Source organism: Vidua chalybeata, chromosome 5 (assembly GCF_026979565.1).
Source record: "Vidua chalybeata isolate OUT-0048 chromosome 5, bVidCha1 merged haplotype, whole genome shotgun sequence".
NCBI lineage: Eukaryota > Metazoa > Chordata > Aves > Passeriformes > Viduidae > Vidua > Vidua chalybeata.
In genome coordinates this window covers 23,579,197-23,607,019 of record NC_071534.1, presented here as the reverse complement: position 1 = coordinate 23,607,019, position 27,823 = coordinate 23,579,197, and the positions used below count along the sequence as shown (strand labels likewise).

At 43.2% G+C, this 27,823-nt stretch overlaps 1 protein-coding gene and 1 long non-coding RNA gene across 4 annotated transcripts in view; one reads left to right on the top strand and one right to left on the bottom strand.

The window, feature by feature from the left end:
- The first annotated feature begins 708 nt into the window (after window positions 1–708).
- Window positions 709–27,823, top strand: part of CHST11 (carbohydrate sulfotransferase 11) — a 157,840-nt gene continuing 130,725 nt past the window's right edge. Inside the window, exons 1-2 of one of the 3 annotated variants that reach the window (XM_053943706.1) lie at window positions 7,702–7,734; window positions 8,500–8,601. Coding sequence is in view for 2 of the 3 variants with exons in the window: in XM_053943704.1 (XP_053799679.1) it covers window positions 769–886 (118 nt within the window). In the remaining variant the exon portion in view is untranslated. Of the gene's footprint in view, window positions 887–7,701; window positions 7,735–8,499; window positions 8,602–27,823 lie in introns of those variants that run through there. The other 2 variants (XM_053943705.1, XM_053943704.1) reach the window with 2 other exon arrangements.
- LOC128788571 (uncharacterized) lies at window positions 7,122–7,596 on the bottom strand. Its single transcript, XR_008431129.1, has 2 exons — window positions 7,515–7,596; window positions 7,122–7,411 (listed from the first exon to the last, which is right to left on the bottom strand). It is a non-coding gene; the product is annotated as an uncharacterized LOC128788571 (long non-coding RNA).

Sequence of the window (27,823 nt, the reverse complement as noted above, 5' to 3'; positions counted from 1 at the left end):
GTCGCGGGTTTGAAAACAAAAGAAGCCCCTTTCATTTCTGTCAGGCCAGGTGGCACTGTCTGCCCCCGGGATGCCTCCGTGTTGGTGTTCGCGCCGCTGATAAAATGAACAGCTCCCGGCCGGGACAGCGCGGCCCCGGCAAAACACGGCGGCAGGGACCGGCTGCAACATAACCTGCAGAGAGAGGGGAGTCCTGCAAGGAGGCATTTAGGGTTAGCGGAGCGACGGGCACCACTGAGAGTGGGAGAGGAGAATTTCCCTGCACGAACGGGGCGCCGGGCAGAGCCAGGCAAGGACGGATGCTCCTGCCCGCCGGCGGCTGCCGGACCCCGCGCCCCTGAAGAGGGCAAGAGTGACCGGGAGGTGGTCAAGTTCACGGGCAGCGGGGCCGCTCGGATGACAGCCGCCGGACGCCCCCAGGGCCGTGAAGGGCCGGGGCGCGGCCCGCAGCCCCTCGGCGCCGCCCGGCTCGTCCTCGTCCTCGTCCCCGTCCTCGTCCCCGCCCGCCGCCGCCGGGCGGGACCATCTCTGCCCTTGGCGAGGGGGGGGCGCGCTCCGCCCCGGCTCCCCGCCTGGCCCGCCTCCCCCCCGCGCGCGCAGAGCGCCCCTCCGCCTGGCGCGCCGCGTGGTCACGCCCAGCGCGGCATTAACGCCCCCCGGCGCGGGGCGCGGGCGCCCGGGCATCCTCCGGCGGCGGCTCCTCGGCGCGGGGCGGGCGCGGAGCGGCTCCCAGCGCCAGCCGTGCGCGCTCCGCCGCCGGACAACGCCATGAAGCCGGCGGTGCTGGAAGTAATGAGGATGAACCGGGTGTGCAGGATGGTCCTGGTCACTTCCGTGGGCTCCTTCATCCTCGTCATCTTCTATTTCCAAAGTATGTTGCACCCAGGTAGGGCACCGCAACCGCACGGGCATCGCCGGCACCGCCGGCCCCGCCGAGGGCAGCGCCCTCCCCGCTCTCCGCCGGCGCAGGTGGCGGCCGCCCCGGGAGCCGTCGCCGGCTGCCCCCGGCTCCCGGCGCCGCTGCGGCAGGAGCGGGGCTCGGCGGCCGCGGGAAGGTCGCCTCGCCCCCCGCAGGAAACTTACCGCGGGAGGGAGGAAAGTTGGTTTGGTTAAGAATTTTGTTATTTTCCGCTTTTTATCGTGCGTTTGGTGAAGGGGGACGGGAGACGACAGCGGCTGGCGAGCGCGGCGTGCCTGAGGGGCGCCAGGAGCTGCCCGGTCCCCGCGGGTCCCTCTCGCAGGGAGCGGGACCCCAGCTCCCCTCTCCCGTCGGGAGTCGCGGGCCTGGGTCTTCCCAGCTTTTCCTTTTTGGAAGCGTCAGGGACACCGCGGCCGGGCAAGGGCACCCGCTGCTGCCAGCTCCGCGCCGGATCGCCCGAGTTGTCCGGAGCGGCGGGGGCGGCTGCCCGGCCCGGGCCATCCCTGCCCGCGGCGCTGCTGCCCGGTCCTGCCGTGTCCCGGTGTTCGGGAGGCCGAGGAGCTCCGGGTGCAGCCGCTGGCTGGGCACGGGTGTCCGCAGGGACGCAGGCTACGGAGCGCCGTGCAGGATTCCACGCTCCCGGCTACCTAATGCCACTTCAGCTTTTCGGTTTCCCTCATCCTAGAGATGGACCTGTACCGGGGGCAGCAGATGCTGGCTCCCAGGGAAGTCCCACGTAGATCAGCTACTGATTCACAAAAAGGTGGGCTTGGGCTGTGAAAACTTCCTGCGGTGTCAGCTGTGTGCACAGACCCCTCGTGGATGCTTTGTGCGGCTTGGTGAAATTTGTCCAGCATGGCAAAAAAAAATCATTTTGATCTGTCTGTCTCACTTTTTCCCCATTCTGCCTGAGAAATGACGTGGGAATTGCACTTGCAGTGTCTTTTTGGAGGGATCTGACAGCTGAGCAGAGGAGCGAGGCTGGTAAGAGGGAGTGATACCTCGTAGTGGGCCAACAGCTGTGGCTGGCAGACTGGCCGCACTCCTCAGCAGGCGAGTCTTCCTGGCCGTACCTGTTGTTGTCTACTGCCAGCTCTCGAGCGTCCTGGCTACAGGCATATAGCTGTAGCTGATAAGGGAATTGCAGTCTAGTAAAAAGAAAAAGGATCTATTCAGATCGACTCATTCTTTCCCTGTTTGTGGCTCCCATAGTTGCCCTATGTGTATGTGGCACTTAGAGATGTAGTTTAGTGGTGGACTTGGCAGTGCTGGGTTAGTGGTTGGACTCAGTCTCAGAGGTCTTTTCCAACCTAAATGATTCGATGAGGAGTGATTTTTTCCTTAAAGCTTTTGGAGAGTTTTTCATCAAATGGTAGAGGCTTGGTACACTGATAGAATTAGGAATCAGTAGATCTGCTGTTCTGTGGTGAAGCCAAGTCCTGTTTGGTGTTTTTCTATCAGCTGCCTGCTCCTCCAGAGTTGGTATAATTTGCTTGATGAATGTGTTCTTGTATGGTGCCCATCTGTGTTAATACCTGCCAACTTCTTGGAAAAATTACCATATTTATTCTCTTTCCTGCTGTGTCTGTCCCACGCTTACTGGTTTCACAAGGAGTACTCAATCCTTAGCAGACCCGGAGAAGGCTTTATTTCTGGTCTTCAAGGCACCATGCAGAATTATGGGTTGTAACCAACTTAATAGGAGTGTGATATTTTAATAGGTGGAGTTCCACAGATAATATGGTTTGCACACATATTCAGAAAATTTGGTCAAGACTTATTTCCCCTTTTTCAGATGAATTATACTGCTGGAACACAAGCTTAGCATGCAGTAGGTGAGGCTAAATATTCTTCTGTGAATTTTTGAATGTAGAAAAATAATATTTTAAGAATTCTCAATATGCCTTATAGTTAACTGTTGGAGATTATGGCTTTATGTTCCTTTAATTGTGATGCTATAAATAGGCTGAGATTTTAGTACAGTTCAAAGGATTTATCATAAACTCTGAGGAGAGAATGCGATGCTGTGAAATCACTGGGAGGATAATGTGCACCCATTTTCTGTGTGACACATATTCACATATTTAGGTTGTTAGTGTGAGTGGAAATAAATAGATCACAACCTTTATTGTGCCTTTTTCATCATAACTTATTTTTTTTTTAATTTTTTTTTTTTTGGTGAGCTGTTTCCATAGCAGTAACTGCTGGGAAGCTCTCAAGCTCTACTCTAGTCCTGCACAGAGTGTCCCCATTTGGGTTACACATGGCTTGTAAGGCTCAGACAGCTGTTCTCCCAGATGTCTGTTATGCCATTGTACGTGTTGCATCCTGGTAATGCAAGTGATAGATTAATGTAGACTTCCTGAAGGGTCGGGAGGGAGGGAGGGAGGGAGGTGGTAGACCTGTGAATGTGATATACATTGGGTACTGGATCATTTTTAGGAATTAAGTCTTTTTTTGTAACATGTGCTTGTAACCTTTCTTGTGTGTCAGAATTCACTGGAGCCAGATCCTGGGCAGAGCATATGTCAGGACTGGAGGCGTTAAAAGCTTTCAAAATCTTGGTTAATGTCTTTTTGTTGTTGGAGGGTGTTCTAAATTCTAGTTGGTCTCCGCAGAAGCATGTCTTTGGATGACTGCAGGAGGGAGCTGTCTCTCATCTCTGGCTCGCCAGTGTCACTGTTGTTGGTAGCTTACCATGCTCTCTGCAGAGGCACTTTGCAATCAGAATTAGATGAAAAATTCCCACCCAAACCTTTTGGAGAAAAAATAAGGTTTTCAGGTAAGTCCTCAACAAGAAGTGTCAGGTCCTTATTGTCAGTTTCTTGAGCCCCAGCGTTCTCTCAGTGAATTTCAGGAGGCTGCTTACAAAGCTTTCTCATCAGTTTCAGGTGAAAGATGCTAGAATAGAAGGCCACCAGATGATGAGTCCAACCCCCTCTGGGTTTTAAATCTTTATCTGTTAGTGGGGATTTTCCATTTTAGGAGATCTGAATATGGAACTCTTGTTAGAAGTGTGAGACACAAATTTCTGCTGATACCTTTTTTTTTTCTTTGGGGTGAAAAAAAAGAAAGTTATGTAGTTAACAGAAACCTTGTTTAAAAAAAGACAAGCAGAAAACCCAAACAACACAAACACGCCCAATGCCTGAAGCTGGGAAGATGAACTTAGCCTTATCTTTGCAAAAGAGTATGATGTATCCCTTGTTCTGTATCTTAATACCAACACATTCATGCTGGAAGGAAATCAGGTGGTTTTTACTGTTTCTTCTCTCTTTGGCTGTGTTCCCATTCTTTGTTGGGAAGCCAGCTGTAAATGTGCTATTTGGTTATTGCACCTTTGCATTGTGTGAGTTTTGTCAGAGATTGCTGAAGAGCTGGGAACCCACCCTCCCAAGTTAGGTTCCCCAACCAGTTGTTGTTGAATGGAGGTTAATTGTGCAGCTCTCCAGTGCTCAGGACCACTGTAAAGAAAACTTTGGAGGTGATCCTGGCTGTTGTTGCTTGTCTGAGCCTATGTTTGTTCCTGAGGGAAGAAGTGGTAGAGGGGACTTTGATGTGTTTTGCCATTGCCCGTCTAGCCTTTTCTGAAAAAAAAAAACATGTTGCAATGTTAGCTATAGCTGGAGATATAGCAATATATAGCTGATTTTCCCTGTCTCTTTTGCTCAAAATATTTTTCCCATTCACTCTCCTGCCATGTGCTGTCCAGATAACTGAGTGCAAGCTTATTATTGCTCCGTGCTCCTGGAACTTCTGTCTGTGTGAAATAGGTCAGTCTTGGAGTTTTATGTGACAGCCCAACATAGTTTTATCTGCTGCATTTCCCATGAAATCAGTTTGCTCACTGGTCTTTAGCCTGCCTACACTTTCACAGATGTGTTTACTTTGTTCTGTAGGCTTCCCCGCTGCAGCGAGCGGGGGACTGTGAGTCACCCAATGGAGGCAGGAGCTGCTCTGCCGGGCTGGGGGTCACATTGGTGGTGTGTTAGGATACGCCAAGGTGTAAAATTTCTCACAGAGGCAGGATAATTAATACTATCTTTATCTTACCTCAGACAGGTTTATGAAACTGACTTATTTTAAACCTGATTCCCTTCCCATCCCTCCCACTTGCATTTTTTTTGCTGCATTTTCCATCTCCTGTTTTAGACTTGCACTGCTCTCCCCTGGATGCTGGTGAAGGTCAGACTTGCCTCATTCCATGATCATCTCAGTTACATATGCAACACGGCATGGCTGATAGCTGATGTCTGCCTTTGCTCGAATATCAGAACAACTCAGACTACAGGAGGTTTTTTCCTTATGTCTGAAGACAAGCTCACCATTGGTTTTGATGGCAGATTCTGTTTGAAAATCAATGCAGCAGTCTCCCATCTTGCAATTGATCCTCGCTTTCTCTCTTGCTTAGAAAGGAGAATGAGATCTGCAAGGCAGTTGGGTGTGTGGCATTCCTTTGATGGACCCTGTATACTGGTTTTAAATTATTCTGTTTGGGATACAGAGAAAATTGACAGCCACAAGAAACTGGCCCTCATTTAATTGCATGCAATGAAATCCATCCTCCAGAAACCCCGCCGTGTGCTGTATCTGTTTGTTGGTGTCCCCAAAAAAGCTTTTCATAGATTTCCACGGAACTGTCATCAGTGTGAGCAAACCTACTCTGGTCATTCTTCTCAAAGAGACTGGTAGTCTGGAACTGCTTTGAGTTGAGAGTTAAGCTGCTCTATCTAGAGAAAATCTTCCTGGTTAGTGAATATTAATCTTATTAGAAGAGCAGCTTTTTCTATTGCAGTGCAAATGAATGTAGGTTTTTGCAACAACAGCTTGCTGAACTGAAGAAATAAAAATATGTCTCTGAATGTGTTCAAGCAAAAATTACCTGGGTAATTATGTTGCAGTCATGTTTTATTACATTTTAACTTATCAGAATATTTTACTCCACTGTTACATTTTCTACTGTGTAGGTTTCTATAAGTGTTTTTTTTTTTTTTTTTTTTTTATTACTGTGTATCAGTATTGGGAAAGTATGTCCTAACTTTCAGAGCACTGACACTCTATTCACAGATAGAAAGTGTCCTGATTTAGCTTAAGTAACTTTTTCAGAGATAAAGTCAGTGTGCACAGAAACTTTGTCTTGAACTTAGCAAAATAGCATATAGAGCTGAAATGCCCCATGCTTTTTATGAACAAATTTATACCATTGATTAGGTGCAACTAGTATCTCATTTTTATTTCATATTCAGAAATATGAGCCTCTTTCTGAATTCTAAAGTTGCTTCCATTACTTTTCAGAAGTGGCAGGTAGTTTATCTTGTATTGTACCATGTAATTAACTCTAAAAGTGATTCAGACAATTGGAAGAAATTAGGTTCATGTTACTTTTTCCAAAGCCAGCACTACTGTATTTTGACTCTACTGTTTGACTCTGTTGCCAAATGTACTACATCAAATCCTGCCTGACAAAGCTGCTGCAGTTGTCCTTGTGTGAATGTCATTCTAGCACAATTTTTTCTTCTCAAGCCTTTTGGGCTGATGCATATGTATTATGTATCAACTCCGAGTTGATCCTGAGGGAGTTAAGGACTGGGATGGCAGACACAATGATTTGAATCTGATGGTTTTTCTTTCTGATTGTTTGTGCTGTTCACAGCAAACGTTTGAGTTCTGTGTGTGACTTGTTGAAGTGTCAACATACATTAAATGAAGCATAAGATGCATGGATGAAGGGCCCAGTTGAAATCAATGAAAAGAGGAGGAGTTTTCCCCTTCACATTAAAGGAATGAGATTAAGTTCAGGAATGATGTACTTGTGTAGACTTGGTGTGTCCAGGATAAAGACGAAGCTATACCTGTGGTGGGTTACCAAGATTCAGCAGCCACATACTATCTTACAAGGATAACATTTCCAAGCATGTTTGTGTTTTGTTGGATGTTCCTGTTCCCTGTAGCTCATTCAGAGCTTTGTGGATGAGGTTACAATTCCAACTGAGTTCAGTTGATTCCTCATTATTTGCGTTTCAGTACCCAGGTTATAGATATTGTCGTTTTGTTACAGGCAGAATGCTTGCATGTGACAGAGTGAGGTTTCTGGCACAAGCCTCGTGCTCTTAACTAGAAGGTGAGACCACCAGAGACTACTGTGAATAGTGAAAGAATTCAGTTCCTAATTATCTTCAGTTAATGCCTCCAGACACAGGGATTTTCTTGGATTTCAATTTTGTGAATTTAATCAGCAAAGGATGCAGCATGTTCCCCCTTTCATGTAATTGCTTGGCACCTGAAACTAAGGTTTCATGGATAAACCAAAATTTTACCGCATATATGCTTGGACTCTGGGTTGCTTCTCTTGTATAACATTTTCATCCTCCACTTTTCATTTAATGCTAATCAATGAATGTGGTTTGTTTTCTTGCCCTCTCCACATCGTCCTTTATAAGGAGTTAGCTGTTGGGGAAATTGTCTGGAATAGATCCATTCCCTTCTGTGAAACTGAAATTGTAGGTTTCCATATGAATTGCCTGTGTTAGATTTCAGCTCCCTCCCCAGTATCCTCTGGGGCTGTCACAACACCTGTAGCATCACTAGGAATTACCTAATGGAAGGCAACCTGTGCACAGATTAGGAGCACTTATCCATAAAGAATAAAGGAATGAGGGTGCTGACTATCCCATAGCAGTGTGCACCCTCTGCTCTGCCCTTTCTGTGGTGTCTGATCCTCTGGTCTGCCCTTTCTGTGATGTCTGATCCCTGCAGACTGGTGGGGGAGCCTTTTGGACAGAACATGGGAACTGCAGGAATGTCTCTGGAAGCTGGTGTGTTTTACTGGTTCCACTCTAGGAACTCAGAGATTGAAAAGCTCTGTGGCAGCAAGCCTCAGAGAGCCACAGTGGATGGCTCTCTCATTTCTGTGATATGCTAACAGGACTTTGGGTAACAGCATGGTATAAGTAGGTGCAGCACAAGCATTTGTTAATTTGCAGCAAGGAAGCTTTGTGTCCATGGGATACAAGGAAAGCTTCCATGTATAAAGAAAATTCACTGCCTTATGCAGTTTACATTTAAATATCCAGGGTTTTCAGAGTTATTTTAAAATAGTAATGCTTTTTTTGGTTGCTTTTTACACTGTGCCCAGTGTTGGCAATGAAAGCAGATGACAGCTTTCCTTTTGGTCATATTAATTTTACACATTAGAGATGAGGTCCTGAATGAGGCATTAACATTTAGGTTACAAGCATCAGAAGGGGATGCTATTTAAAAGAAATAAAATTAGATGGCTGCCACTGGAACATTTGAAGGAAAATGTTCATTAGAACACACTGACTTACATCGAGGCTAGATTTGGAAACTGAGTATTTCATGTCTTTTCCCCTGACAGATTTGAATCTGTGCATTAAAAAAGCTGAGTATGAGCACTTATAAAATGTTGACTGGGAAAAAAAGAGGTCTATACACATAACTGTGTGTGAACACACACACGCAGTTGCCTATCTTCCCACCCTCTACAAAATCTGTAGTTGGTGGCCCAGGTAATCCAAATGCAGTGATTTCTGAAGTGCAAACCTTTTTCTCCTAACAAGGCTGCTGTGAGGAGTATGAAGTTCTTTGATATTAAAAGAAATCCCAGAAGTGCCACGTGCTCCACATAGGTGCCTCTGTTATTTTACTAAGTGAAATAAGTGGTAAGTGTGGTTTCTCATTTCTGCTACTCTTTGTCAAATTACATATTTGGAAACATCCAGGTTGAGATAGGAATGTTGTTGTTAATTCTTTGTAGGCTGTAGAAGAACAAGGATTTTTATAGTTGGTCAGGGTATCAATTTAAACAGTAAGAGTGCCTCTTCAAGGTAGCCTTCATCTTGTTTGTGCCAGGCTGTAGACACTGAGGGATGACTTTGCTCCATTACTATCAATCACTGCTGTGATGGCTTCACACTCCTATGAAAAAACGTAAAAGAAAGTGCTGGGGGAAATGGAAAATACAAACAATGCAATCGAGCAGAATTTCTCACAGCACTGTGATTCTGGGGGTTTGGGAGGTGGTAGCTGTATCCAGCACGTGTCATGGAGGTAGGTGGACTGCACAGTGTGAAATGCTCACATCCTGTAAGTGTTGTCTGCTCTTCCTTTGGCAGGGAGAGGCAGCCTTGGTTTCAAGGATGTGAGTACAGTGATTGATGTGTGGTTTTGCAGGATCAGGCCCCTCTTTCTTCTCCAGGAGGTAAATGAGCAGGATCTCATCCTCAGCTGTGCTCAATCTGCAGAGGAGCTGCTGCTGCTGCTTTGAGCATTGTCTCAGGCTAAAAGATGCCCACCTTAGTCATCTTAATATCAAAAGATTGTCTCTTTTTGTGTGATTTGGCTGAGTGGTAGGAGACATAGATTTTAATTGCAGAGTGCACATATATAATCCACAAGAAATAAAAGGCTTTGTTGCGTTTCAATCCACTTCTTGAACACATTGTACTCTGTAAAAAGCAGAGATCTGTGGGATTCTTTTTTTTTTTCTCCTTTTATTCATTTTTAAGGCGTGGACACTCAAGATACATTTTGTAGATGATAAAAGGTGGGCTTCAGGAGCCTTAAAGTAATACCTTCTGAATTCATTTAATAAATGACATTGTAGCTAGTAATTTTCATACTTCTTTTGGCTGATAAATGATTGTATAAAGGAATCAAAAACTTTAAAATTGATAGCTTGTAGGGATGTTGAATTAGGCAAGGTAGCCATATAATTAATAAGGTGACTGTAAGTGGATCTCACGGATGATCTTTAATGTAATACCTTGTCTTAAAACAAAGAGCTTTAGGTAGTTAAAATCCTTTTAAAGACTATTTGCATTATAGTGCTTTAAAGCTGATTGGTATGCAGGCAGAGCAAAAATGTCTGTATTATCTGAAGTGACCTGACACAGAATAGCACATTCTGCACCCACGCTGGTGGGTACCAGGAGCCGAATATGTCCTTCTAGAAATCTGTATTTTTACAGCCTGTGTTGGAAGTAGTAGCAGGAAATTTATATTAACTGAGGAGGAGGGCCTTAACACTTTTTAAACACTTGGTGATTAATAAAATGTGTCAGTTGGGGTCATAAATACAAAATGATAAAGCCTGTCTTGATTGTGTATTTTGGTCTTGATTAACTTCTAAAACACATTTGAGTTTCCAGATGGTGATGGGTGTTTTATCTTTAGAATTAAGCATGTGTATGTGTGCACGTAATTATGAAGTTGAAGTAATTGCTAATCATTGGGGTAATACACCAGAGTGTGATGGACTGCAAGGGTGACAGTGGACACGTGCACTCCCAGGCATTGCAGTGTCCCACTTCCTGGATTTATTAACTGTTACAGGATCAGTCAGCTGGGCATTGTGCAGAGTTCCTGCCACCATGGCACTGGCAATCCTGTGGACTGTGCCAGATAATCTCTGCCTCTCCACATCCCTTCTCTTCCCAAATCAATCTTGCTTGTCCTTTGTGGCAAGGTTAGGGAAGCTCAGATAGAGTGAACATGGCTCCCTGCTAGGCTCTTGGTTTTGGGGTTTTGTTTTGGGCAAGTCATAAGATTTTACTTTTTTTTTTTTCCTGAAAGGTGTACACTGAGTGGTTTGAATTTGCTGGTGGGTGCATGGCACAAGGTCTGCATGATGGGCTGGAGGAGACTGTGGCTGCTTTTCAGTTGATTTTAGTGAGTACTGGGTCAGGTCTACTGTGCTAGAGCAGAGGATTTTGGGTTGCACAAAGGGCATACATCCCCTTGGATGTAGAAATATAGGATTGCAGGCTTGGGTGGAGCCCTGAACTCTTTCTGCCCTGTAAATCTGGGTCAGTTCCGTTGACTAAGTTAGCTCAATTCTGGATCAAAGGTACTGTAATGAAGAGCAGATTTTGTCCCTCTGTGTCTTCCTACAGACCAATATACAGTAGAACAGCTTTGCTTGTCTGTTTTCCCTCTTATTTGTGCTTTCTGCAGTCAAGAGAATGAAAGGTTTTTTCCTATAGAGGTCCATGCTTGAAGTATTGAGAGGGGTGCTGCCTATTTTCAATAGCTTCAGTAGAAATTACATTGACAGACAAGCTGTATGTAGCCATCAGCATGCAGATCATCAACAGGATCGAAGCTTTCTTGTCCTGCTGTAGAGCTTCTCTGTCTCATGTAGAAAAGGCTATTAATATTTCTGGTGCAGCAGCAAAAATGTAATTACATTAAAGAAAAAGCTGGGAAAAAGTTGGGGCTTCTAGAGCTATTAACTATTTTGAGATAAAACTCGTTTGAGATGCTAAATTAGCTGGAATAAATGATATAAGACAGACGTGATTTAATTAAAATTGTCTTCATATTTGGCTGTCTTGAGTCACTTGTGTTTTTTTGTGGTTTGTTTTTTTTTGTTTCCTTTTTTCTTTCTCTCCTCCCCAGAACACATCAGTGTTCTGTGCCTGTTTCCTGAACACTTTTTAAGAAAAACTTCCAGAGCAGAGAAAGGAGAATATTTGCAGAGGATGCAAAACAAAATATATACAGGGGGCTATTGTGTCTAAATGATTAGTAATGCCTGAAGTCCATACATCAGTATAATGTCAGTGCCTTACAGCCTCATCCATCTCCAAACTGCTATAGCCAGCGTGGTAACACAGTACTGTGAGAACTCTTTGTGCAGCTAGAAATGTGTCTCATTCACCTCAGTGTGCCTGAGCACCAAGGGAAACAGGCCATAATTCTTATATGTCCAAACTAGCTGGGGTTTTATCCCACTGCCAGTCTTTAGAGGCTTTTCCCCCCTTCATTTTAGTGTTTGTGGGGTTTTTTGGTTTTGTATTTTTTTTTTTTTTTTTTTTTTTTTTTTTTTTTTTTTGTACTCTTCAGACCTTTTGCTTGTTTCTGCATTCACTGGAGGATGTGACCAAGAGATTTATTTCAGGCTCCCATTCCAGCTGTGAGGGGATCTCTTGTCATCAGATTGTACCTCAGCCACTCCTACCTTGCCAGAGTGGTTTATGCCTGGTGTACTTTTTCAGCATTTTGGGGGCCTGGAAACACTGCTGAGTGTCGTGTATGTTGTAAGTTGGTTAATGATGAGCCTGTGCTTTCCTGCTGTCTGTTGCAGTTGAAGCTTCACTGGGAGTGAGTTAGGAGCAGCGTTTCTGGAAATCTTGGAGGATTTGGGTCCAAATCTACTTCTGGAGCAGTAATACTTTAATCAGAAGGCTTCAAAATGGTCCACAAAGCAGGTCCATGCTAGTGACTGAGGCATGGTCAGGAAGGGTATGTGTGCTGGGATTGTTTAATGGTTTCCCACCAGGCTAGTGGCACATTCAGGAATAAAGCTGGAGTGGTAGGGTGGATTTCTTGAGCTTCTATGATCTGAGGTTTGCAGTCCCCTATAGGCTTGGAATCAATCATATGCAAACTAGATAGGAGGCACAACCCGATTCCCAGCACTCAGCCCAAGTAACACCTCTGCAGCCCCCTGCAGGTGTGTTCTCTGCTTGTGAGGATGATGAGGGCAATCTTGTGTCCTTTGGAGTGTTCCTGACAGGAAAATACTCCTGGTGCAGATACATGGGGCTTTGAGAGCTCCTTTTGAAAGCTCCAATACAAAGTGCTGCCTCCATGAGACCAGACTGAGGTGGAGGCCACACCTGTGCTTAAAGTCTGTTTTCTATTTTCTGGAAGAGCAAGCCTGACTTACTCTAGATAGTGTTGTGCTTGGACAGCTTTTGCTAGTGGATGTTTTACTGGATCAATACAGGTGGAAAAAGGGCCTGCCTTTTCCCTTTTCATGTTCGTTTACGTCTGTGTCCAGGTCTGCTAGAGGTTTTGCTAGCAAATCTAAGTTTACTACTTAGGAAGAAAAAAAAAAAAAGCACATGAAACTGTATCCTTTCTATGGTCTTGCTATGTCAGCAAAGCTTTTACATGTTGATCAAGGCTGATGTGCATGATGCATCCTGGGTTTTTATTCGTGCACCAATGTTTAACATAGCTGTAAATCAAAATATTGCCTCTCTGTAAAGTATGTTGTCCCTGCACTTTGCGCATTCTTCTCTTATTGCAGTTTTAAAGTCAAAGACAGGAAGGTATCATCAGCTGTCTCTGTGAGGGGCTGCAGCTGCTGGCTGATGCTCTCCCAGATCCTTCCCTTTTAGACCTCTGTGCTTTCTATGGGGCATTGTTGATGTTCATTCATTGAAAAAGAAAACCAAAACAGCATTTCATGAATGTGTTTGCTCAGAGCAGCCTCAGTTCTCAATCTAGCATCTTTTTCTGTTCCTGTGAAGTTCTGGGGCATTGGAAGGAATGCTTCATGCAGTGCAAGTGGGGAAATGGAAGCCACTTAACAGTTTGAGAGGGTATTTTTTTTACCTCAGTCTTGGAAACAAAACATTTCCCATCTGTCTTGCTGAATATATGTGATTGTTTCCCACAAGTGCACAGGACTAAGAGCTGCAGTGAGGCATTTTGAAGAGATGGACTCCTTGTCATCACTGCAAGGCATCTAGGAATGCTTTTCTTCCTGCCTTTTCTCTCCCCTGCTGACCTCTAAGTTTCTATGTCCCCCTCATAGTCAAACAAGCATAGTAAAAAATATATCTGTGTCTGAAGTTCTGGTGTTCGTTTGCCTCTTGCTCATCTGTCAGATTAATTTTGCATTGAATTATGAAAAATGTTGCTGTCACAAGTTGTGGCTGGTAGTAGATTGCTTGCATACTACATCTGTTCAAATGTTCAGGAGAGAGACCACTTTAAAATTTCAATTATAGCCTAAAAATACACGTGGTGTCTTTTTTTCACATTTGACTCCCTTGCTGGAAATAGCAGGGTGCTGTCATGTTTGTCATGTTTTCTAGCTGCAGGCAGTTTTAAGCACAATGTAGTTATGTAGCAAACTGGAAAAATGTGCACCCATCTTCCTCAAGTGAGGGCATGTGGGAATGGTGCTATGGCCACATCAAATACTGCACACATGGAAATTACAGGAGCTGGGCAGACAACCAGTGTTTACATGCTTAATTTATGTAATAGCCCTTTCAGTTCCCATCTGTTCCTGTGCCCTTTGGCAAATGGGTTTGTAGTTTTCTGACACTTGAAAATGTTGTCAAGTTCAGGGAATAAGACTCGGATTTTATTTAATTGCTTCTTTCTTTGTCTATTGTAATTTGGCCCTTGGGGAGAAGAGGTTGATCCCAGGAAGCAGGGAGGCTTTTTCTTCCCAGGCTGCCAATAATCTGTGAGTACAACTCAAGGTTGAGAGGTCAAAGTTGCAAGTTGAGGACTTAGGCCCCAAATGCGCCTCACTTTCTCATATGTGAGCAAGGCAGCGACAAGGGAGTTGTGCTGTAAGTGAATGTGATCTGAGAACCCCACGTTTCTGCACTCATGGCCAAAGTGCGACTGGAACTTCTTGTGAAGGGTGCTGATCCAGAGCAGAGGGTGCAAAGATGAGTTCCTGTTCAAGTGGACCAAAGCAATTGGCTGTCAGGAAGGAGGGGTTGGTTCCTGCCTTGCTTTTATCTCTGTTTTTGCTCTTCTGCAGTGCCAGGGCACACTCCACCTCTGTGGCTCAGCTAAAGCATGCTGTTGTGGCAGGCACAAAGCAGACCAGAGGTTCAGGGCAGGAGTCTGATGGGCCTGACATGCAGTGGCAACAGGGATGTGTGTTACAGAGCTTCTCTGAACCCGTACAGTTCAACATAGGTAGGGGGTATCACCAGCACAATGGAAAAGCAAATTACTGCTGAAAACAATTGCTGGTTACCAAAACTGATAATTCTGACTCATTTATTCAAACTCAAGTGTGAGCCTGTGCCTGACCCCAATTACCAACTCACTTCTGCAATTTCTTTGAAATGGGTTTGTGTCAGATACAGGCTACATGGGAGCTCCAAGGTATGGGTGGAGAAAACACTCACCCTTTCATTACTGCTGGAGTAAGGACATGTACAGCCATTTCTGCAGCATGGTAAGCCAAGCACAAGTTGTCTGTAGCTTCCCACTTGTGTTCTTCCCTGCATGTCTTGAAATGCCTTCTACCAACACTGTGAGCTTGTGCTCTGTAAGTTGATCCTGTGTCCTCCTTCCTGGGACAGGCAGTGTCCTGCTTTGTAGGGCACTGGGCTGGGCTGCCTCTGTGAGCAGCGTGCTCTCATGACGTCTGCATTGGGATGAGCTGTGCCCCAGCACTGTTCTTGTGTGTGTTGGGAGACTAGGTTGCAGTAAACTGGCCTAATCAGTAAAACTAACCTTCTTCCTAGCGTATGCCCATAACTTCAGGAAGTGGTTGGAGGAGCTGGGAGTTCAACCTAGTAAGCTTCAGGTTTACTACTGAATGATCATGTCTTTGGGCAATATCAGAGGAATAAGGACACGCGTGGTGGGAAGGAAGGGATGGTCCTGGTGACAGAGGTGCAACTCTAGGAAGGTTGGTCAGGGCAATTGAGATTTCTTGGATCCCTCAGAGTCCTGGCAGTAGGCTTGCTAGCTCATTTTTATGATCTACTAACTTACCAACTCCTGAAGAAGCTCTTCTGACAGCCCTCACAGATGGCCTTGTGCTGCAGAGGAGCCCAGAGAGAAGTGGTAGGCAGTGAAAGGAATTTGCTGTGCCGTTGTTCCACCGCCATGGTTGTAAGGGTTTCATGTTTTGTGTAATGGGTTACAGTTAACCTCGGCTCTTAGACTGTCTCAGTTTTGGATGCTAAATATGAGTATACTTTCAGGGCAGAAAGCAAAGGCATAATGTAGGAGGATCAATCCCTCCTAGGGGAATCTATTTAATCAGGAATATTTATTCAAAGGACAGCCAGTAATTTCCTGCTAAATGGATCCACATAGCCTGGCACATGTTCACAGAGGGGCAGAACTGGCTTTCCAAGTGTGTGATCCCTGGCAGAGCTGGATGGTGACATGCAAGAACATTGAAGGTCATGGCTTTTGTTGCTTCCTCTTCTTCTGCCTGCTGGCCCTTTTGTCTCACTCTAGTGGTGCTGGCATGCAAATTACTCCCTGCTATTCCATGCTGGGCCATTCCTTACAGTTCATGTTGGTGTGCCTCTCGAACTGGAACTGCTGGTGAAGCAGGCAAAAGCTGATCAAAGCACGTGTCTAATTGGATTTTTAGATCTTTTGCTTTAAAAATGTGGGATTTTCAAGTACTCCCATTAATGGGCATTAGTACTGAGGAGAAATATGTCACCAGGTAGGGTTTTTTTGAGTCAGAATTTCAGTATAATTAAAAAGAGATTACTGAACTTAATATTGTTAAAAGAAATGCTTTCATGAAATAAAGAACACCACTGGAACCTCTGGGTGCACGTAGGAAATGTGCTGAGCCATTGCCTGCAGCTTGGTGTTAAGGCAAGAGAAGCTTTTCTGTAAGTATGGAAAAAGGGAGCTGCTGCACACTGGGGCTTCTTACTCTTTGCTCTGTAGAAGGTTCTTCTGGAGGGAGGGAATTGTACTTCTGAAGGAGTGAGCAGAAGAAACATATGTGGATTCAGCAGAAAAGTGTCAACCTAACTAGCAACAGATTCTGCAGTTTGTGTTGGAATAATAAACTGATAAGTCAAGTTTTAATTATTAATTTACATTTTTATCCTTTGCCATGTATCCTAGTTAATCTGCAAATGAATATCCTTTTGCAGTGTTGCAGTGCTTTTCATTCTGACAGTCTTAGGGATGGGTTATCAGTGCTAACACATACTTCAAATTAAATTGGGAGGTAACAGAGAGAGTTTATCTTCAGCAGTAAGGACATGTTCCCCTAATTCTCAATCGTGTGTCACTCAATTCCATTACGACAGGAATATATTAATCCTTTCTTATGAGCCATTTAGTATGCCACTTTCTACTGCAAAGGCTCGCATTTTTATGATGCATTATTGATTAATATTGGTAAGGGTTTGTGTTTCACCACTGGTATTTCTTAGCTGTGATTTCTGTCTTGTACTTGACTGCTTTTGCTTTTCCTGAAATACGTTATTCAGGGGCAATACCTCTGGAGGAGGAAGGGATTTCCACCTGTGCACAGGACTGACTGGGAAGCACAAGTAATTAGTTGACAGGATGGCCAAGAATGCTTGAAAGCCATAGGAGAATTTGTTAGGACTTTTCTAGCAAGACTGACAGTGGATTTGTTTGGTATTTTTATTCTGATCCTTCCATGCTTGCTGTAGAACTGCAATGGCAGAAGCAGTCATGCTGCTTGGCTTTCCCAGGGTCTACTACAGTGCTGGAAGTATGGGTGTTGCCAGTTCTCCTTGAAGGAAGGCAAGAAGAGAAAACAGATACAACACTGACATGAAAAACAAATTAATCTTGTTTTATCTTCATATATCGTCAGCAAAAAAAAAAAAATCTCCTGATTTACATTAGTCTGAAAGAGACAGATTTCAAGGCATCCAAGAGCTCAGTCTCGAGCTTGGACTTCTGGTGAAGCCAAACTGTAAATGGAAAGTTTGTCGAGTGATCTGGCTGTAAAAACTTAGATTTGTGGAAGGAGAAATTAAATTGATGTCAATTTATACAATGTTAATCTCTGCAGAGGGGATCTTAATTTCAAGACTGACAATTTGGGTCATGTTTGAAATTGATTCAGAGATTGGTCCTTGATAACTTTGGATCTGTTTCCAAAGCTGACTGGTGAGTGGGATTGAGGATCAAAGCCTGAATGTCACTTTGTTTCAAGCTTGAGTGTCGGACTGAGACGTCTTGCTTTAAAGCGGGGTTCTGTTCCATACTTAAAACTTCAAGTGAAAAATTCACCATTGTACTGAAAATCTTCAGTCTTTGAGGTTTAAAAGATTTATTGAAGATGAAGGTGAGGCTGTTTGTGTACTTGTAAGCATTATAAGAAGAGACCCCAGTAAAAATAAAAAAGTGCAAGTGGCATGGAGAATTCTGGCAAAAGAGAATTGTTGCTAGGGAGTTAAAAGATGAATGTTTGAAGGCAGTGGCTTTGTTTGTGTTTGAAGTTGTAGCATTTATGAGTAGGGATGTGCTGCCTTCCCTCAGGGAGGGAGGCTGGGCAGGATTTGGTAGCCTTCAGAGGACAGCAGCTTTGGTGGGGGATAGCCACTTGTAGCTGCTGCTGCATCATTGTGTAGAACTAATGTGCTTATGGCTAACAGAGGGATGAAAAGCCAATCCAGAGAATGTTTTCAGAAACATGCTTACAGATGTGCCTGTAGCTTTAAATCACCCTTACAGGTACAGCTTTCAAAATCAAGTCGTTGGCATAGCTGAAGTGGAGGAAAACACTCATCCCAAAGAATCATCTTCCTGGCCTTCCTCACCTGTGTGAGGTACTACAGTGATAGCTGGGAATGAGGATGAACAGCATGGGGCTGCCAGGAGGTCACAGGTAGGGGGCATAGGGAAATGCTATGAAAAAATCAAGGGTAAAACAATTGGATGTGCATTTGGAGCAGGAGTCTGTTCATTTTTTGAACCCATTCTGTATTTCTTATGTTAGTTTTCTGTGTGTCACCTGCATACAGTTGTCTTTGCCCTGCTCTGCTGCTCCAGCCTCACTGCTCTGGCATCTCTGGCACTTGTGCCTGTTTGATCAGGGAGTTCATTGGAATCATGTTTTTTTGAGGGGTGTGAGTGCCTGTGTGTGTCTCGGGCAGTTTTTAGGGAGTGTGATGCCTTGGCCCAGGAGGTCAGTGTGGTGTGAGAGCTGCTGGGGAGGTGCAGGTGCGAGGTCGGGGTAGGTGACACCATGCACATTCACAGCCAGGAGCTGTCAGGGTGGCCCTACCTCAGCTCCATCAGAGCTGGAGTTTCACCATCAGAGTTTCAGCAAGAAGCAGATTTACTGTCATCTCTAATAAGTTTTTTCCTTCTATTTTCCCTTTCCAGTAAGTGATCTGGAGAGGACTGTAACAGAGCCAGTTAAAGATTGGTACAGGGAAGAGGCACGTCTGTTTAGAAATTGCAGAGAATGCAACATTTGGCAATAACGGCTGTGTCTTTTTTGGCAGGACTCAAAGAACTCAGAATGCATTTTCTCTTCATTAGTGATCCAAATTTTATGATTGCTTCTGTGTTTTGGAGGTATTCTCGACAAGGATGTGATGATGTAATTACATAAATCCAAGCTTTCCTATTTTTTTAAGAAGAACTTATGAAGCTTTGAATGTGGACTGGGTGCTGAAAATGTTCTGGTTCTAGGTCACCTCTACATCTCCCTCGGGCACAGAGAGCACTGAAAGCCAAGAGGATCTGTATCTGTCTAAGCTGCTTTAGGGTCTGCTGTCAAGTGAAGGTTTCCTGGGAATGCTCTGTGATGTGGACACAAATGAGATGAGAAAGGGTTTTTTTATTTTTATTTAACTTTTTTATTCCAGGCTCAGTGTAAGCTCTCTGACCTCCAACATGCTCCTAGCAACATAGTTTTTGGTGGTGCTAGGAAAACTTCATTTTGTTTCAAACTGTTTCTGGTGGCTTTGAACAAACCCCAGAGTCTTAATTACACATTTTTGATCAGGCATGACTCCACAGTAAGGCAAATCCTTTGCCTTTGGTGTTTTGTTTTATTTAATCACTGAACTATTTCTCTGTATAGAACACTGCAGCACTCTCATCCAACTTCCTTTGTTAATATTCCATTAAAAATTGTTTTAACTGACCTTTTTCTGTCTTTATTTAACTTTTCAGTGACCTATTCCTTCCTTTCCTTTTTCCTATCTCCTGCTGCAAAATTGCTTGTTTTCAAAGTTTACTTGCTTAAGGAAGTTGAAACTGTTGAGTTCTGTCTGCTTTACCCAATTGAGATGAAACTGTGTCCCTCAGATGGCTCCCAGTGAAGCAGAGAAAATAAATTTTGACTCCACATTTTTCAGAAGGGGGCCCATGGCATTGAGCTGTGGGGATTGGTGTTCACTCTGCCTTGTGAAGCTGTTCTGCTTGCTAAGGGGATCAGCCAAAGTGATTTCATGTCATGGGTCCTCATGCCCTCTCCTTCCAGCACCTTTAATTGCTGTCCTTAATGAACAGTTTAATAGTTTCTTGCTTTCATAGCTACTTTTTGTTAGAGAAATTCAGCAAAATGAGAGAGGAGAAAACTTAAAAGCTCTTTTTGTGTGTGTAAGATTGTGGAAAAGCTGTTTAAGAAGAAATCAAAGGAAAAGTTTCTCATTATTTTGTCACTGTGCTACAACAGTCTTTTTATAGCATGGTTTTGTAGGATCACTATCAGCTGGCTGACCTACAGCATCTGAAATTGCCAGTTCTCCATGGGAAAGTTCAAAGTGCTTAGCAGCTCAGTTTTAGGCTCTGCTTTCAGCTTTCCCATTTAGTGTAATTAGAATTCAGAGAATTTAATATGTAAAATACTTACAAAATACTAATGAGTTCTTAGACTGCTAATGTATATTATTTATTTAATATAAAATCCACCCTTCTGAAGTGACAACCAGCCCTCCTCCCCAGGGACCCCTGTTAACTCCTCTAGCTATACATATATATATATATATATGAAAGATCACCTGCTGAGTCATCCTGGTCCATGCTGAGCACTTCTCACTTATTTGCATACTTTGCTTGTAAATTCTGCCACTTGGTATGGCTGTGGTTATGTTAGGATCTCGACACAGTAGGAAATCTGTGAGCAAAGTGAGACCTAATTTGAATCCAATATCTGAAGGAAACATGAAAACCTGAATTCAGAAGTCACCTGTAAGACAGCCACTTAAGTGCAAGATGCTTCCTGCATGTTTTGTTGCAGATGGGACAGAAGTTGTGCATGAACTAATAGCGTAGCATTTTTCCTGGTGTCAGAACCTTCTCAGCACTGTCTGATGGTAGGCCCAGGAGGCTGTACAAACAGTGTTTTAAACTGCTGAATACTCCCAGGATTACTGGGTGAGGGCCTCATGCTGGAGATATCTGCCTGTATCAGTATACTTTACATTTCTATCCAGTGCCATCCTGTATATTTGGTTGAGTTTGTTGCTAAGGAACTTGAAACGTCTTCTAATTTGATGTGAAATAAATGGTACCGAATGATGTTGAGATGAAGAACTAGAATGTAATCCATGTTCATTTTATCTGTGAATTGTGCATGTGATTTCTATATCTAATAAAAGGGAACAACACTAAAATAGATTTGGCATGTGCTTTATGCTGGCTGAGGGGATGCAGGGCTTTAATGCTAATTTGTGACAATGAGTGTGAAGCACTGCTTGGCAAATGAGGATGTTCCCTTTATGAACATGTTTTTCCAACATGTTGTGCTTTTCTTGCTGCATCTCATGCTTCATGCAATGATGTTTAGGAGGTTATTTGAATACAGGTTAGTGCTAATGGGCTACAAGCTTAATAAATGTTGTCCCTGCTGTATTTGGGACTTTCCTGTTCTGTCCTTTCTCTACTTCTGTTCCTGGGTATGTGATCACAGCGACAAATTTTAGGTCATCCATTTTATCCCTCAAGTTTCTTAGTAATTTTGTGATTTTAGGTGGGGTTTTTTTGTTTTGTTTTCTTTTTTTTTTTTTTTTAATTTTGGTGTAATTTGGCAATATCTGAGTTCAGTTGCTGGCAAATGTATCAGCACAGTGTGGGATCTACAGCTTATAATGTCTCCTATCACAGGGAAAAGCTGTGTGGCAAGAAGCTGATTCACCACAGAACCTTTGGAGACTTGTGGTGAAAAGCACAATCTTTGGCTGTGTGAGTTGAGCAAATTAAGTGGCTGAGATAAAGTTGTGTAGGTGAAGAGCAAGGTGAGTTCAAAGGTGTGCCAACCAGGTATGCACCCTGAAAGCATTGAATGGTTAAAAAAAACACCAAACCAACCCTGCTTGTGGTAGGCTTTGCAGTGTGTAATAAAGCACATGACAGATTTCATCAGGGTTTGCTGTAGAACACCAGAAGGGCAATGAAACACCAGTAATAATTAACATCTTCAAGGCTGAATTTCAATGTGAAACATACACCATTAAAATGAATGAATGCTTGAGGAAATGCCTGAGAGAAACCTGTGCTTGTCAAGCAAAGGTTCATTCTTACAGATATGCTGTATATCTCTTGGTAAGTAGATACCAGATGTGTAGGTGAATCAATGCCCTGATAGTAGTATGTGAAAAATATTTAAATTCTGATTTTTAAAAATAATTGACCAGTATTTGAATAAATAAAAAATTTAGTGAAGCATAACAAAAGAGGCAACTTTTTCCCCCTCCCCTTAGTTAATTATTAATGGCTTCCCTAACAGTTACCAAATCATCTCTTCCAGTGGATGGAGGGAAACAAAGAAGGAATTTGAGTTGCATACCTGCAAGTTGCTGAGTATATGGAGTGGGGTAGGAGGTCACCTGGCTTTGCGTCCAGTTTCCAATTAGTGTCAGGGAATTGTTTGCAGAAGTCAAGTACTTAGCCATGGCTCAAGCAAAGTGGGTTCTTCACTTTATTCAAAACTTGCATGTATTGTTTGCACTGAGAGAAGTGTCTCCTTTGGAAGTGGAGTCCCAAAATACCACACCTCCTGTATTGTCACCATAAACTTTTGGACTTTCCACAGTTTAGAGGGGAGGATTTTTTCCCAAAGTTTGGCATCTGGCTGCAACAGGAACTTTCTGCACCAACTTTCTTAGGTCAAAGGCAGGCAATAAAGTAGCTGTACCAGGACTTTCCTGTGGGCCCCCAAGCTTAGATCATCACAAGAATGATGACAGCTGCCTCCACAATATCCTTGTTTGAAATGCACAGAGCTCCTTGCTGTAAAGTGCCCAGGTCTTTCCTTCAGTGTTAGCTGTAGGTACTTCACTCTGGTGAGGGGAGACTGCTGCTTGCAAACATTTTGGCAAGAATGACACAAGATGAGGGAAACCTGATTAGTTTTAAAAAGGATGGACAAATATACATACTTTGAAGAGTTTTTGCAAAGGAGGAAGAAAAATAAAATAAATGAGTGTTAAACCTTTAAATACTTTATAAAAAATGTCTTAGAATATGGCTACCTGCAGTAGTAAGAAGCAATGATCTGTCCTGAACACGACTCCCTAGAATAACTAACTGAGTCATGCCTTAATGCACCCAGGCCAGGTGGCAGTCATAATTGCTTTAGTCCACCTGGGAAATATGAGTTTTACTTGAAAGAAAACACTGAATTTTGGATCTCTTTTGTTACACAGTCTGTGTACTTGAAGAGAAAGCACTATTAGATATGTCAGTTCCAGACTCCAAAGGCTGATTTAGATCTGTGTGCCACAAAATACATAATACACAAATAAGTGATAACTGCACCTATTCTTGGGTCTTTCCCATGATGGTGTGGGGGTTTTGTTTTGTTCTAGATTAGTTTTGATTTTTTTTTTGAGGAATTTACCCATTTTGCTTGTTCCAAAAGTCTAAAATATGACAAGATGACGGTAAAAGTCAATGGTGATGTTGCTAATGACTTTCTTAGGCCAAGATCTGTCCATCGCAGATCCCCTTGGGGATCTTGTCAACTGCAAGGCAGAATGTGGGCACAGACTAAAGCACATCCTGAAAATGCAGAAAAATATTTAAAAAAATCTTGTTAAGGTTCTGACAGCAGATTTTCACTTTGAATCTCTCCTGTGATGTCAAACCACTCTCATTCCCTAATAAATGAGTTAGATGAACATTTGGCTGCATCTGTAGCTAAACCCAGTTCAAGCTACTGGGTATGGTTGAGCATTCCAATGCTCTGCTGAGTCCTTTCTTGTGGCCTAGTCCAGTTAAAGTTGATCCCAATTCTCCTTATCCAGCAGCCTGATCCAAGGGCCACCACTGTAATAACAGTGCATTGTTCTTTCCACTAGGATGTGCCCATGAGATATTAGCTGTTGTGTAAAAGCATTATTCTGTTAAAATTGGTTGTTGAATTGAACAAGGTAACATTAGCCACTTTTTTCAGAAGTGGGGAAAGTCTAAGAAAGCCAGTTTGATTCAGTATTTTTTGTTGAATCGAATTGAAGGGATCTGACCTAAAAGAAGATAGTACTCTGATAGATCCTACTTCTGTGAAAGTGTTTTGGAGCAGGAACCACCATCTCTTCCTGCCTTGAGGCTACTGAAATCAGAGCTTCTCTGCCTGGTGGCTGGCACTTCTACAAACAGATAATTACCTTTTGAGTGTGTGTCTCTGTGTTACCTTGACCTTGCAGCTGTCCTTCTGATCATAGACTATGTAGTAGAACAAAAACTTGTTCTCTGAAGCTGGTGGCAGTTCTCACTATCTGTATGTAGCAGTAACTGAAAACTGCTTAATGTCACTGTTGTGCCAAAATAAGGCCAGGCTAGAATGATAGAACTTGGGAAAGGTCCGACTTGTGAAACCATGGCAAATACAGGATAAAGCTTGTTGTGGTTTGTCTTTTTTCCATAGTTACTGTTGTTCTCTTTAATTTTTTGCTAGTAATTTAGACCAAGTGTGCTTTTAAGCATGGTACCATAAATTGCTTGTGTTTTAAACAAAGTATTGCTGGTTACTTTTGCTTGTGGGAGTGCATGGCTTTGAAACTATTTAGGCTTTTTATTTTCCAAAGTAAATTAATTTGAAAAACTCCAGGTGAAGAGTTGCTCTGTATAAGATAGAGACAGCCTAATTGTTTTTTGTTGTTTTTTTGTCAGGCTTTGTTAGGTTGCAGTGATAGGTGCCACTTGTTTCTTGTTGAGAACTAGCGAGATCTCTTTTCTTACCAACTGCACTGCAAGTATTTTGGCCCTTCCACTGAAAACTTAGATTTCTTCCATCAAGATTTCAAATTCACAATTGCTTTTCATGTTTAACTTGATTCCTGTGTAATCTCACTTGTGAGCTCTGGAAGCTGGGAGCTGTTATGGGCCTCCAGGCTGGAGTGAGAGGTGGTGGCAGGATCTGGCCTCCTTTTGCTGCAGGCTCTGTGGCTGGAGGAGACTCCAGACTGCAGAGGGGTTTGTCATTTATCATCACAAAGCTAGAGCATCTAAGTAGACTGACTCATCCCCTTGCTAGTGACTCACTTTATGTCTTCTCTTTCTTGAGTGGAAAAATAACTCCTTTGTTTCTAATGGGAATGCAAAGTGACAGTCAGACCATGGATACCACTTTGTATCAGTAAAATGCAGATAGACATTTAGAAGTGTTTTCATTACAGGAGCCTTGGTATCCTAGGAAATGTACGCTCGTATGGTTTGAGGCAAGGACTGAGTCAGAATGTGTATTGCTACAGCAATTGGGACTGGGAAGGATGCCCTAGCACAGAAACTGAGTAGCTTGTTCATGATTGTATTGTGTTCAGTGCAGAGCCAGAGAGTGAATACATCTCCCTTGATTCATCTCTGGTCCTGTATACCATCAGCCATCGCACCTTTCAGGGTATTTCAATCCAGTTTGTTGTTTCTCCTTTGCAGTATGCCAGTAGAAGTGGATTTCTTTCTGTATCTCTGATGGTCAGAAAAGCCTCTTCCTGTGTCAGTTCTTTTCTGTTTACTTAGTTGTTTTAGTTAAAGGACAAGACTTTTCTCATAGGCGCTCCTATATTAGTTCTCTACTTCATTTATCTAGATCTGTCTCCACTGGTTTTTCAGTGTGACATTGCAGCTGCAAGCTCCTCTCCTCTGTGCTCAAATGCTGTATTCTCCTGTAATGTGTGCACTGAGGAGCTGATTCACTAGTGTCTTAATATGCATTTACACAGAGGCCTCTAGTAGGGTTAATGAAGTCCAGTTTTGTGTCAAACCAAGTAATGTTGTCCTGTATCTTCATGGAAATTTTCTCTCCTGATATTAAATTCAATTTTCATGGGTATTTTTGTGTATTAAATGAAACTTTCAGAACCTCAGCACAGCTGTCTCTCTCTGGAAGAGCTGCTGCAGTCCTTTTGCAGTTCCCTCTAACATGAGCTCCCTGGCTCCTGTGGGCACTTAGGTGCCACCCTCTCTCCTGGAAAGGCTGTGCCTCATGAGCCCATTGCAGGTGCTGAATCCATAGCCTGGCTGGGGAGCTGAGAGGGTGGGATGGAAGCAGGCAGCTGACAGAAGCCACTATAATTACACAGGCCAGTTAAAGTAGTTTAGCTTTTGAGCAGAAATAGATGAATAATGCTGTAGGAGGGTGCTTAAGAGTTCAGTTCTTTCACAATAAATCTGTTTCTTTCAGATAGCTATAAAATAAAATCTGCTATTCCCGCTGACTCTGCAGTCAAGTCTGCATATATTAGCCCCTCCCACTTACAGCTTATTAAATTCTTTTTAATTTAATACTTACATTGAGGCAACAGTGAATGACAGAAACTTACTCCACTGAAATTCTAAGTGTGTATGTGCTTAATTGTGGAAAAGGTCACATTGGCTGGCACCTGGCATGTCAATAGCAGCTTGGTAGGTCTGTGCCCCAGGCTCTGTGTGCATCACTGGGGCTTGTGGGTTGTGTGTGTGATGATGGATGTAAACATAATTTCTGAGGCTTCTGCTTGCTTGCTGTTGCCGTAATTCACGTTTTTCCTTGTGACTCTGGAATGGCATTGCTATTGCTGGTCTTCATTTTGAACTATTGGATACTATTTCATACTAGAATTACCATGGGCAGGGCTGCAGGGTGGGTCTGGCTGGGGCCCAAGGAAGATGCAGCCACGTCTGGTTTCCCAGCTTTACACTCAGACACTTGTGGGTGTGGGCAGCCCTTTTCCACTCACTTGTTTTATGCTGAGTCTTGTTTTCCATGGCCACTCATGAAATTATCAGTGTAGTTCTGCATCTGAGCACAAGGAGTGTGAGGGAAACCTCATGTTACATCTGTCTGGGGAGGCGTTTCATGAGGCAGAACAACATACCCTAAATATTTTACAGAAAAATAGAGAGTACTTTAAACAGGAATAAATTATAAAGGTACTCTCCAGGCTCTCTTTAGCTAGTCAAGACAGCAGATCTACACTTTTCTGTTTAATCAAAACCACTGTTGTGAAGAATTGTTAAGAGAGTTGGATTCAAGTTGTGAAGGATGATGTGATTAGGAACTGAAACAAAAGTCTGTCTGAACCATAGCAGTATTTTGTCAAGACATTTTTCCTGGGCTGGCATTGCATTGCAGGGCTTTAGTATTTAGACTGAACAGCCTCAAACTGTTCTTCAGCTCCTTTGTAACCTGAACAGCACTTCTCTTCACATACATGACCTTCAGAAGTCCAAGTGTCTGTAGAATAAAGATAGATGACTTTCAGTTGCAATAGCTTTTTTTGTTTGCTTTGCCTAAATTGAATTGTCTTGAAATCAATAGCTGATTTATTTGAGATTCACAATGTGTTGCTGACTTATTGACACTTCTCTAAGTGCACAGTTTATTAAACATTAGCGTAGTCCTCACAGAATCTGCTGGTTTTAAGTTTTGAATTTTCTTGCATTAAAACTTCCTTTCTTTTCCAAAACTTTTTAGAGAGTTGCTAACAGCCTTCAGCCCACAAAATCTATATAAAGACGTTTTTGTTGACTCTGAATTTGTTAAACCTACATTAGAGTGAGATGTTGCTTGTTTCTAAGACAGCTCTTGTAGATTTGGTTTAAAATGTTGTTCAGAAACATGAGACAAGAGACTCTTCAACTGGCAAAAAGACGATTCAAGACACTCATCTCTCTTCTAGTGAATGATTGTCAGAGATTGCTTAGAGTTCATCTAAGGAGCCTTTCCCAAGTAGCAAGTATGGAAATGTGACATATGAAGGAAACATTTTTAAGAAGGGTTTAGGCATTCATTCTTTATTGCAGGATTTCAGCCCCAGGATTTGAGGTTCTCTTCTTTTTCTTTTCCTTCTCTCTTCCAAATGTTCAGATTTGGTCTTGGTGGGTAAACAGGGACTAGATCATTGAAAAAGTCCCTTATTCATGGAACTTCATTTTAATGAAGTTCTTTTGTAAATCTGTGCTCCTTAAGTGACTGCCCCAAATTCTGCTTCTTGA